Here is a 12,894-nt window from a genome sequence, read left to right on the forward strand (position 1 = left end):
GGTAAAGAAAGACTCTGGAGTCAGTGTCTTAAAAGCAATGATGCTAGATATGTGTCCCCATCTGCCTTTCAGGTAGGTAAGGTGGTTTCCTGAGGATCCTGGCAAAGTAATCGTACCCACAAGCAACTGAAGGTACAGGGAATAGGCAAAATACTTTTAAAATGCTCGATTTCATTAAACACACGTACCATGTTGTTGCACCACCCCCCCACTCACACATACACACACTATCCTTTTCCCCAAAATGCTGATATAGTAATAGTGTTAAAGAAAATTTAGAAAAGGAAAAATTCAGTGGTTTGGCAGCCAGCCAAATGGCTATTTCATTTTCATAGGTTTCCTTATTCTTGCCTATATGTAATACTTGAAGGTATTTTGTTTTCTGCTTTTCCCACGGTGGCATATCATAAATGTTTTTCTGTGTTTCCACATAACCTCTATAATTGCCTTCTTTAATAGGTAAAGCATAGAACATCCTCAAGAAGCCTCATAATTTACTAGGTAATATTTTTCTTTGGGATAGTTAGGTTCTTTCCAGGTTTTTTGTTTTGTTGCACCTATTATAATGCTCTTATCACAGCTGGGTGCACTCTTTTCTTTGCTTGTCTTGAATTGCTCCCAGAAGCAGAATCACTACAGAAAAGGTTATGGACTTCCTTATGGCCCTTTTCATATACTTCTATATTGCTTTGCAAAAGGGTTGTATTCCGTACCACCTTGCCTGGAATCTCATCAGCTAAATTGCAACTCTGACAGCATTAAGCTTTTTTTTCCCCACTTTTGCAAATTTTGCAGATGTAAAATGATATATCAAAGTTGCTTCAAGTGTCATTCCTTTCATTACTAGAAAAGATAGAATCTCTTCCATATGTTTGAATTTTCTTCTAACATGCGTCATTTATTCATATTCTTTGCCGACTTCTATGAGGCTTAGTTTTTTTCCCTACATTTCAACGAGATAGTAACCCTTTTGTCATAGTGTTACAAAGTCTTTCTGTAGTCTATTAAATGTTGGTGTTTCCATTGTTCTGAATTTCAGTAATTTTGGTACATTCGTATCTGTCTTCTATTTCCTTTGAGTATATCTGATGCATCAAAGCATGGATAAGTATTAGGTCTGTGAAGAATGTAGACTCTTCCGTTGCATGCTAGTTGTTTTAGAATTTAATTTTAAAATGAAATATTTAATTATGTTATCCATCTGTAACTTATCTTTTTATGTTTCCTGTGGATCTTACTGAAAGCTTTTCTCATTTGCCATCCGCATCTCACGGAGACTTGTGCTTAATAACCCCGCCTTTCTCCTGTTGTACTGAAATCTGCTTTGTCATATGCTACACTTTGATATAGTCAGACCTGTTTACGGACTGTCTGTATTGTGCCACATTTTTCTCTTTGAATCAGAGTATCAGAGTGAATTAATGAACTTGGCTTCATAACATTTACTAAAACCTTGGTTCTTTTCAGAATAAAAAATCCTTACTGTTTATATTGCCAGATTCGTTTTATAGCAATTTGTGAAATTGCAAAATATCGCATTGGAATTGTAATTAAAACCGTATTAAATCTGTAAGTTAAATTTAGGGGAATAAGCAGTTACAAATATTAATGTTCTCATCCTGTAACAAAGTACACCTTTCCATTTCATCAAATCAAATCTTATTTTATACAATGAGGTTTTGAAGTTTGATTTTAAAGGTTGCATTCACCTAAGCAGATTTCTAAAAATTTAACATTTTGTGGAAATCATGAGTAGAATCTTTCATTATGCTTTCTAACTGAATATACTGGGTGACTTGCTTTTGTTTATTTCTACTGTTAAGTATTATTGTTTTCTACTTATAAGGCATCATTACTATTTAGTTGTCTCTTGTGTCAAAGGAAATGCAAACCTCCCAGGCAATGTAAAAGGGCTCCAGCCTGTTCAGGAAATATTGTTCTGTGAGCTTCCAGAAAGACTTCTTTCTTCTGTAGCCTAAAAGAGGGTAACTGAAGTTGAGGTGTGAAAGGAAGAGAAAATTAAAGTGCACATCCATGCTTGGAAAATGACTTCATCCCCTACAAGACCTCCTAGGAATATGACCTTCCAAACAAACTCAGCAAGGAGCCTTCTTGAGGCCTTGGAAGATTTCTTATTGCCTGGGACTCCCAAAGTGGAATTTAGGGTTCAAGATGTTAAAGGAAGTTGGTTTGGAGCTCTAACAGTATTGAAACGTTTGTGTGTGGCTGGATAGAAGCATAGTCCCCTCCCCTCCTTAGTTGCCGTATCTGGTTTATCTGACTGGGAAGCAATATCCTCTGGGAACTACTAGAAGAAACGTCAGTAATGGAAATTAATTCTGAAATTATGGGCAAGAGGATTGAGTTAATGAGCTAGTGGAACATTTTTCCTCTGGACATGGCATCAGGGCCTTTTACCAGCATTTCCCTGATCCACCCCCATCCTGCGAGATGGAACCAAATACTTTCCTTCTGCCAATGGTAATAGCCAAGGTCACTCGTGGCAGGGACAGGACTGCCATCCCGATAAATCTTCCCAGTCTTGAGGTCTGGACCTCCTTTGTGAGCAGACCCACACAATCTTCTATGTAGCATATCACACCTTTCCTGGAATGTTATTCCAGAATTAGTATCAAACAATGAAAAGAGTAGAATTTGTAGTTAGACCTAAGTTCAAATCCAAACACGTTGCTGACAAGCTCATCATGGGAATGTTTATTAAATTCTCTATGCCTTTTTTTTTTCCATCTGTAAGAAGAAACCAAAACACCACCTCCCCTAATTACTTACTCGTTCAGGAAATATTTAATGCATGCCTCCTATGGTGCCGGGCACTGACGTGGGCACGGCAGAGGATACAACATGATCATGGAGCTTATATTCTAGGGGGAGAGAGTATAAATTCATATTAAAAATAATACCACAAGAGATAATAAAGCAGAAAATGTGACAGAGTAAGGATGATTGTTCTTTTAGAAGACTTGACCAGAGAAGACTTCTCTCATAAGATGTTTGAGCACAGAACTGAATAAAGGGTGGAAATTAACCGTGAGAATATTGGAAGAGCATTTCAGGCAGAGGGAAACGTGTGCAGAAGCTTTGTGGTGGGAGCATGCGAGTCTGAAAAACAGAGGAAAACCAGTATGATTGGAGCAGAGGATGTGATGGAGAGCATGCTGCTGGCAGGTGAAGTTAGAGAGGTGTGAGGGAACCAGGTCATACCGGGCAGTGATTTGCAAACTACAGCCAACAGGCCAAATCCAGACTATGGCCTGTTTACGTACAACCCTTTAGGTAAGGGAGGTTTTTAAAATTTTAGAAGAATGTTTTAAAAACATTTTTTAAAGGGCAAATTCTTTAAAAAATAAAATAAAATAAAATACATTAAGGCCGGGCATGGTGGCTCACTCCTGTAATCCCAGCACTTTGGGAGGCTGAGGTAGGTGGATCACTTGAGGTCAGGAGTTTGAGACAGCCTGGCCAACATGGGAAAACCCCATCTCTGCCAAAAATACAAAAATTAGCTGGGTGTGGTAGTGCACACCAGTAATCTCAACTACTCAGGAGGGAGGCTGAGGCAGGAGAATTGCTCGAACCTGGGAGGCAGAGGTTGCAGTGAGCCGAGATTGCACCACTGCACACCAGCCTGGGCAACAGAGGGACACAACTCTGTCTCAAACAAACAAAAAAAAGGCAGTATCATATTTGGCCCACAAAGCCTAAAATATTTGCTATCTGCCCTTTTACAGAAAAAAAATTACCTGATGCACGGCCTTAGAGGCCACAGTGAGGACTTTGTACTTGTATTTTAAGTATGGTGGGAAGCCATTGTGGGTTTTTGAGCAAGAAAGTAACATGATGTGATTGACAGTTTTTAAAGGATGTCTCTGGCTGCCGTGACTGAAAGGAGGAAGGGCAGAGCAGGGAGCACAGTTGGAAGGTCGGTGATTAACAAAACCCTGGTGAGACCTGGTGGCAATAGAATGGACTAGACTGGCAGGCGCAAGGTGCTGAGTAGTGGGATACAGAGTATCTTTTGGAGGTGGCACCAAAAGATGCTTTGAACTAATGGGGGAGTATGAGAAGAAGAAAGGAGTGAAGGATGACACCAAGATTTCTGGTCTGCTCACCTCTCGTAATGCTTTCATGGAAACGGAATGAGACAATTTTTTTTTTTCTACTTCTGTGGCTTGACCGTCCCATTTCTTCCACCATTTTGCAGTCAGGGTTTCCTTTCTAAGGTACAATTTTGATTGTGACACTGTCCTTTCAAAAATCTACTCCAGTATCCTGTTAGCTGTGGAACAAAGTCCATCCACTGAGCCAGTCAGTCTGAGCCCTCCATAATCTGGCCACCCCTCACCTACATCCTGTGTCATGTCCTTTTACTCCTGTTCATCCACCCCACCACAAACCAGCGAATGGTCTGCAAGTCCCCATATGTGCTTTATTCTTTCCACTTCCAGACCTTTGCCCACATGTGCTCCTCTCTCTTACTATGGAGGTGTGTCAACAGTCCTACCAGAATGTTGTGGTCTACTTTTACAATAAGGTCATTGCATGATACCTCTTTATCCTCCTAGTCTATTTCAATACTCTCTGCCTTCACCTATTTTAATAGGTGTTTCCATTTGTAACATCATTTTTATACACAAATCTCATCCCCCATCATCAAACTTCAGAAAAGGAGACAGTATAGCACATAGTTAAGTGCCCTCACTTTTGTTAAATCCTGACTGTGAACTTGGAACTTATATGACTTTGAGCAAGCTACTTAATCTCTGTAAACCTCAGTAGTGTGTGCCCAATGGTAGTAATCACCATGATGATAATTATCAAAAGCTCTGTAGGAAAACCACTTTTGCCATTCTAGCACTTGAGGCTTGCTTGTTCCCTGAAAGCAATGGTTCTCAAAACATGACACCCCCCTCCCCCAGCTTTTGGGGATCAGTGACTCTTAATTCTTCTTATGATTAGAGAGTTGGTAGGGACAAAGAAGAGTTGGAGGAAGGTAGGAAGTATAAGCTGGTCAGTGGATCCGTTTGAGATGTAGGACTGTTTTGGGAGGACACACCCACAGTGTAAGCCATCAGGAGCCATCCATTAACTTGTAATAATATAAGTGGATAAGATCAATTTTTGGTAGATTGGCAAGATGTGAAAATTATTTGGTATGTCTAATTTTAACATTAGCTGTTGACACATTTATAAATACAGAAACTAAAGTTAGTGCAAATGATTTCAAGAAATTTAAAAATATTGTGAAGAGCATTGTAATTCCACACAGTATTAAAGCCTGGAGAACACTTAAATAATCTCTGTAGCTGTGGGAAAAAGCGCAGCCACATTTATATTTAGTTACCGGCTTTTTTGGAACATGATACCACGTTTATCTTTTTTCTCTTCTTTAGGCTCATTATGTGACATGAAAAATCATCTTTTTGGCAGGTGATTCTATTAATCCAAATAGAATTGAAATAAAATTACTCCAGGCTTTGTCCTCCACACTACCTGATTCCCTTTCCTCCGCATTGCTCATTGGTGTGGTTGCAGGTGGACACGGGAGAGGGGCAGAGCCTCAAACCAGTCCTTGGGCTGCCAGTCTGTAGCTCTGAATAAAATGGACTGCATAAGAGGTGTCCTTGAAGAAAAATGCTAGAATTATCTTCATAATTAATTTTTATCTCAAGCTTTAGATTCTCTTTCTGTGCATGTTTGGGGAGGGGAGGGCTTATGCTCAAATATTTTCTCCAAAAAGGGTGTGTGATCAAAAACTTGATTGCTGCTTAGCATGATGAAGAGATACTTAGGTGAGAGGTTGGAAATGTTGATGCCAAAAACTCCTAGAATTTTCTGTAGATCTCCATTTTCCATGCGACCTACTCACCTCTAACTATAATAAATTACAGTTTTGTCTCCTATCATGTACTATTCAGTTCAGCATGGTGACGTGTGAATCAGATTCAGGGAAAGAATAAGAAACAGACACCAGTGGCTTTATGTCGGGCCATCTCTCCCTCTCATGCCTCCCTCTCCCACTGTTTGGGCAGCCACTGAGCAAATAGCCAAAGTGGAACTGCCTGGTGAGGCAGAGAAGATACCTAGATGGTCTCTCAACTGAAGGACCTATTTCTGCATAACTGGTTACCCTTTTAAAGTCCTGGATTTCAGAGCCATCTCTCGTTGGTGAGATCTGTGTATAAAGGACCCATTTAAGGGAGTGGGCAGAAGGCATAAGTGCCTTGAAGGGAAAAGACTGCATGGCACAGAATGTGACCATGTGCCGCCTGCCACGCTGCCTTTGTGTTGCTAGGCTATGGCTACATCACATTTGTTTCTCTCTCTCACTCTGAACGCTTCTGAGAAGTTTCAAAGGAAGGTAAGCAGTACCTATGTCACTTACATGCTTCTCTGGTAGAACAGCTCTGGGTTTCTGCTGATCCTGGGCAGAGGCCATTTCTGGGAATAGATTTGGTCCCACACACCCTCTCCCAAGGATGTTGCATGGCTGTGGTCACACGTCTCTTTCTGCCCGTAGACCAGCCACTTGCTTCTGGAATGAATTCCTTAGGAGCTTTGCAGTGGGTCTTTTCCTGGTAGTCTGTCTCCCAGAATTATTGTGTTGCTTGGCTCCCGGAGAAGCCACAACGGGCATGTGCTGACCTTATTCTTCCTCATTCCCACAGGCAGCACAAGGAGGTGGCCACAGGACCCTGTTATACGGCCATGCAGTTCTCCTGAGGCACTCTTTCAGCGGAATGGTAAGCAGCTCTGGTGCCCGCTTTCATCATTCAAGGAGAAGGAAAAACTGAAGAGGGGGAAATACAGGAAGCCAGCAATAACAACGTAACAGCAGGAACAATTGGAACATAACTAATTTTAGCATATTATCCTCTTGGCATTTCCTACATATGACCTACCTCAATTTGCAATAATTGCAATTATGTTTTTTGTTTCATCAGTGTCTGATACCCCACCTCCAACTCCATGAGGAAGAGGGCCATGTTTCTTTCTTATTTTGCTAGACCTATAACCCCACCAAATACAGTGCTTTGATATACTAGATGCTCAATAAATATTTGTTGAATTGACAAATGATCAAATGGCTTATGGAGTAACAGATCGCTTTAGTATACAAGGATAACCAGCATAGAAGAAAAACCAATCAATTGGAAATTTTGTGACAGTTCTCCTCCTTTACCTAGCTAAGAGAAATAGAATGGTACTCACTGTTTTCAGTCCTGGAAGAACTTGCAGGTGTGATGCTGATCCAGAGACACGAGGAAGACAAGAGGCAAGGCAGTCACAGAAAGCTGCATGGCTATTACTAATCAGGGATCTAGAACCAGAATTGACAGAAGGATGATGCCTCAATGTAACTTGAAAAAATTGCTACATTTTAAATACATATAATTTATTTATAATTTACAAAAAATTATAATTTTACAATATTTTAAAAGGCAGATATTGTAGTTTTGCAGGGAGTATTAAGGAGAATATTATTACTCAGTCAACTATATGCCACTCCAATAGTGTATCATCCTCACTTTCTTTCGGTATAAGAAAGGCTTGTCATTTTCCTCTAGCCCTAGTGGAAAACTGATACGTTAATTCAAGACTATTTCTACACATTTATACCAGCAGCATGATGCAAAGTTCATCTCAAGGCTTGAACTATCAAACTGACAACAGGAGCAACAGCTGCCTGTTAAATAATTCATTTGCTGCAGCATTTTTTTTTTTTTTTTCTGAGCACTGGTAAGAAGCTGACCTTTTCAGCCTGAACATTCGTCTGCTGTAGTCCTTCATGGCAAAAGACGAAAAACAAAAATGTCCAAACAGAAGTGTATCCAAGTAGGAGATGGAGATGTTTTTGAGAGTAGGGAAACTTTGAACCCTGATAATATCTGGAATTGAGAAGGTGATACTATCTTTCAGAATCTGGTGTTTATCTATAGGGTAAATAAAACTCCAACACTTGTCTTTACCTAAATGTAATAAACAGAACTTCAAAAGCATACTTCTTATGGCTTCAAAAACAAGCTAATATCATGGTAGTGACACAAAGACTTGCATTATTTACATGAAGTTTACCCCTCCTAAAAAAAAGTTCTACTCACAGTGAACATATACTCTCTACTGGCTAGCTCCTTTTAAGTACAGCTCTGGGAATAAAGCCTATAAGATATGGCTTTCTACATTGCAATGATTTTCCATCTTCCTCTCGCAGAGAACTAGAACTGTGGCTTAGAAAGCACATCCCAAGAGCTTACCTGCCTCTCAGTCTAATCCTAAGATGAGCTGCTATGCCCATCAGTGAAGGAGGCCATTGGATGCTTTATTAAGTTAGTTTAACAATCATTTGTAAGTTTTACCTGCCCATGTATCTTTATAATAAGAAAAAGGACCATTATTTTGAGAAGTTTTAAAGCTCATAGAAAATTTGAAAAACCAAAAACAGAAGTGGGAAGGTCATCCATGTCCCTCCACACTATCCAAAATCAACTTGTGTTTCATTTTTGTGTAATTCCTTTTAGTCTGGTTGCTACACATTTAAATTTTTGAGTACAGGTTAACTTATAATTGTACTATTTTATATATTACTTTTTAGCTTCATGTATTGTAAATAATGTTCCAGGTTCTTACACATTCTTGATAAATAATAACATAATATTATATTAAATAGCAGTATCAAAGGTTATCTAGCTTTATTATTATTGTTGGTCATTTATGTTCCATTTGTATTGTTCCTAATTAAAAAGTTTCTCAACATCTTTAAGGCATCTTTAATATTTCTAACTCATTTCTATAACATATAGTTCTATACATTTAACCACTGAGTCATCAGATAAGAGCATCTTTGAGGTTTTAAGTGTATTGTAAAAGTATTTTCAGCTGGGCATAGGGTGATTCACATGTGTAATCCCAACACTTTGGGAGGCCAGGGCAGGAGGATCACTTGAAGCCAGGCGTTCAAGACCAGCCTGGGAAACATAGATAGACCATATCTCCACAAAATTTATTTTAATTAGCTGGGCATGGTGGCACACACCTGTAGTCCTGGCTACTTGGGAGGCTGAGGTGGGAAGATTGCTTGAGCCCAGGAGTCTGAGGCTGCAGTGAGCTAGGATTATGCCACTGCACTCCAGCCTGGGCAACAGAATGAGACCCTGACTCTAAAAATAATAATAATAATTAAAAATGAAAGTATTGTATTAAGGCATGTACCAATTAACTTTCCAATAAACAAGATAAATAGAGCTGTCTTCACAGTAGCTCATTGTTGAACTTAACTAGAAGCTAACTAGCGGTAAGATACCAAGACTCAATGGAAGAGTGTGACTTCACTAGTATTTGCTCTTCTTTCACAGTATCTAACATGCTTGACTACATCAAGATCCCAGACAGACAAACTTGCCTTTGATGTAGGTCTACGGGAACATGCCACAGGTGAGTCAGCATTCCCAGATCTCTTGAGCTCAGCGGGGGTCTTGGGCTAAGGGCTTTTGAGAAGGACCCTGAATGCGTTACTCATTTGGGATTCCAAACCAACCTGGTTAAGAAATAGGTCTGAAAAAAAATTGCAGAATAATGGACTAGAGAAAGAATGTGTAATGGAAACACGGAAACTAAGAATGAAGGAGAACATAATGTTTTTACCACAGTCAGTCAGAATCTCAAAGAAAAACAATTCTTTAACGTTGTTAGGTATTGAAAGTAAGTGAACAAATCATTCGTGATAAGAACCAATGATACTAAATGACTGCCAAAAAATAAAGGTATCGTAATAAAGGCTTAAATAATGAAATATAGTGTCTAGATCAAAGGAGTAGTCCTAATTTGTTCTGCAATGAACAAGCTATGTCTAAAGTAGTGTTTTCCAAATGTTATTGACATCTGTAATCGTGATTTTGCCATTCCACTGTATCCTTTATATCATTTACTTTATGATTTTATTTAAATTTAATTACTTTTGTACTTAAAATTTTACAGACAAAACTTATTGCCGTAAGTATAAACTGTTTTTGCTTGCCATAAAAGTAAAATAATGAAAACCATGTCATTAAGTAATTGAAGAGATGTTGACAAATATTATAACATGTTAATGATACACTAGTTCCAAATGTAAAACTTTATTTGAAAGCATCAGAAGGCTTAAAAGGGTAGTAAAAATGGGCCGGGCACGGTGGCTCATGCCTGTAATCCCAGCACTTTGGGAGGCCGAGGCTGGTGGATGACCTGATGTAAGGAGTTTGAGACTAGCCTGGCCGACATGGTGAAACCCCGTCTCTACTAAAAGTACAAAAATTAGCTGGGTGTGGTGGCAGGCGCCTGTAATCCCAGCTACTCGGGAGGCTGAGGTGGGAGAATCGCTTGAACCCTGGAGGCGGGGGTTGCAGTGAGCCGAGATCGCACCATTGCACCCCAGCCTGGGGGAGAAGAGTGAGACTTCGTCTCGAAAGAAAAAAGTAGTAAAAATGAAAATAAATTTCTCACTGTATTTGTCAGTGTCATTTAATTGCCTCCCACCAATGATATACATCATATACTTTGGGAACCAATGGATTATTATTATTTTTTTTTTAGTATAGTCAAAAATATTGACAGTTAAAAGGTGGGTGCTAAAGATGCTGATCAGGATGACACAGGTTCTCACTGGAAACCAAAAATAAAGAACCGAGGACTAAGATAATAATCTACAGATATTCAAAGTTGTAATATCAAACAAGATGCTGACTTGCTGGGGTTCTTCCAAAGACCAACAGAGCAGTGGGTAGGAGTTGAAAGGAGGCACATTTCACATCAATTTTGAAAACTACTTCGGAACATCAGCAATTAATGAGCAGGAGAACAGCTGGCCTTGGGATATCGGGTGCTCCCTGTGGCTAAAAATATTCATGAACAATCTGACCATCCATCAAGGGCATTACATGTGGAATTTCTGCTCCATTTAGAGGTTGGGCTAGGTACCAAACAGGATTCTTTGTTGCAAACAAGAGAACTTGATTCAGGTTAACTCGGTAAGAATAAGAATTTACTAGAAGGATGTTTGGTAGAGCCTTCACTAAATCTGGAGCCTCAGGCTTGAAAATTGGGTAGGAACAGAGACCAAGGAAGAGAAAACAGGTTAGGGCACACTGCAGGAAAAGTCTAATTTGAATACAGTCTGTAATATGACATTCTCCCTTAAATAGGAAGAGGGTTCCAATGTTGGGTAGCCAAAGAAAGACAAGAGCCTATGTTGTTATTCTAAAGCTAGGTCAGTTCATAATGGAAGGATCCAGGTTGCCTAATTTTATAGATCTAGAAAAAAAAAATCCAGCATCCAAACCACGTGTACTTGGTGTTTCCATGTCTTGCACAATGGTGTCCTGAGAGTGCCTGAGGGAACCTCTTGCTCTTTTCTTCCTCTTCCTGTTTTTGTACCAAGCAAAAAAGTGGCCCTGCCTTTGCCCATTATGGCTTTTTTCCTAAAATAATATTAGATTTGAATTTGATTTAAAGTTTCTTTGTTTTCAGCCAAAGTGTTAGTCTTAAAATATAATTTCCTCTAAGGTGTTGTCGACCTTGCTGGAAATTACAAAGTGAGTGAAGTGCCACACTCTGAATATACACTTCTTTCTAAATATAGACCAACTGTCAATCCTGAAGAATATGATCAGAAAAGTCAAATATGGTCACTGTATTTATATCAGTAAAATAACTTGATACTTTTTGAGATTGGAAAGAAATTGAGAAACACCGCTTTCTAGTCAAGTGTTCAGAGAATTATTTTAATTGTTAGAGCCTTAAATAAAAATAAAGGGACACAACAGTGGCAACATTACTCTTTTCATCAGTTTTTAAAAATTTCTAAAATCAGACTAGGTGTGAATTCTGTTGACAGACAAGGCAAACACATAGAACTAACCCAAATTCAAGCTGGCTGTTGAGAAGCTACCTGTGGCGGAAGACAGGGAGAGAAGGCTTGACTAGGTCTTCATGAAAACCTAGAGCCTAAACTAACTTACGTTTGTTTTGCATCTCTCACCCAAACTCATGTGATATTCTCCTTGAAGAAAGCTAGCTGGCGTTTGTGAGGGACAAGGAGGATGCACCTCCAACTCAGATGAGGTTCAGCATTACCTGGAGATTCTCCTCACTGCAGGAGGAGGTTCACACGGAATCCAACAGAAGGGTACCCTGTTCCTGTCTGGCTAGTTCTCTGAATGCACTTCTGGCTCAGAAACCCCTTCAGAGTTGTAAACAAGTAAACTGCCCAGTAGTGGAGTTGAAACTATAGGAGAATATGAGGAGAAAGTTTGGGGGCAGTTTCTTGAACAATTCTAGCATTTTTCCCCAACCCATTGAATTGTACATTCTCACACTTAACACAGAATTGATGATCATTTTATCCTTGATTTTGGGTAAAATTACTTATTCTGGTCTCCTTTTAAAGTTGTTTAATTGTTTTGTTTTTAGGATTTAGATATAGCTTTAGAATTTAGACTTAGGAGGAAAGAAATGCTTAAAGCATACCCACACTAAAAGTGTTATTTTGTATTTTACGGCTTTGGACTGGCCCATCCCACTGCTTCAGGGACAGCTCCATCCCTGGCTCCAGAGTGTGGGAGAGGGCAGGGAAGCAAAATACTCTTTCTGTGTGTTCCTCTTCAGGACCCCCTTCATCGTGGACACCCTTCGGTGGTCCTCAGAGAACATTAAAGATGCATACCAACATTTTCCCCTTCAAATGTAGAGCTCAACCTCTTTGTCATGTCGTGTTTAGTTTAATTGAAGTAGTACTCACACATAGATTAAAGAGAGAAATAGTGCTCCTGAGCTTATTATAAACACCAGTCTCCTGCCCTCCCTCCTTTGGATGCTTGCCTCTCTGGGGCATCTACTTTCAGC

The 12,894-nt window shown here is 39.5% G+C and overlaps 1 protein-coding gene across 2 annotated transcripts in view; it reads left to right on the forward strand.

The window, feature by feature from the left end:
• The window catches only part of RYR3 (ryanodine receptor 3), a 563,020-nt gene that overhangs the window by 219,417 nt on the left and 330,709 nt on the right, over positions 1-12,894 (forward strand). For both annotated transcript variants that reach the window (XM_034938474.3, XM_057299827.2), the window contains exons 4-5: positions 6,687-6,761; positions 9,372-9,450. In XM_034938474.3, the coding sequence (XP_034794365.3) occupies positions 6,687-6,761; positions 9,372-9,450 (154 nt within the window). The remainder of the gene's footprint in view (positions 1-6,686; positions 6,762-9,371; positions 9,451-12,894) is intronic.

Source organism: Pan paniscus, chromosome 16, assembly GCF_029289425.2.
Source record: "Pan paniscus chromosome 16, NHGRI_mPanPan1-v2.0_pri, whole genome shotgun sequence".
Classification (NCBI taxonomy): Eukaryota; Metazoa; Chordata; class Mammalia; order Primates; family Hominidae; genus Pan; species Pan paniscus.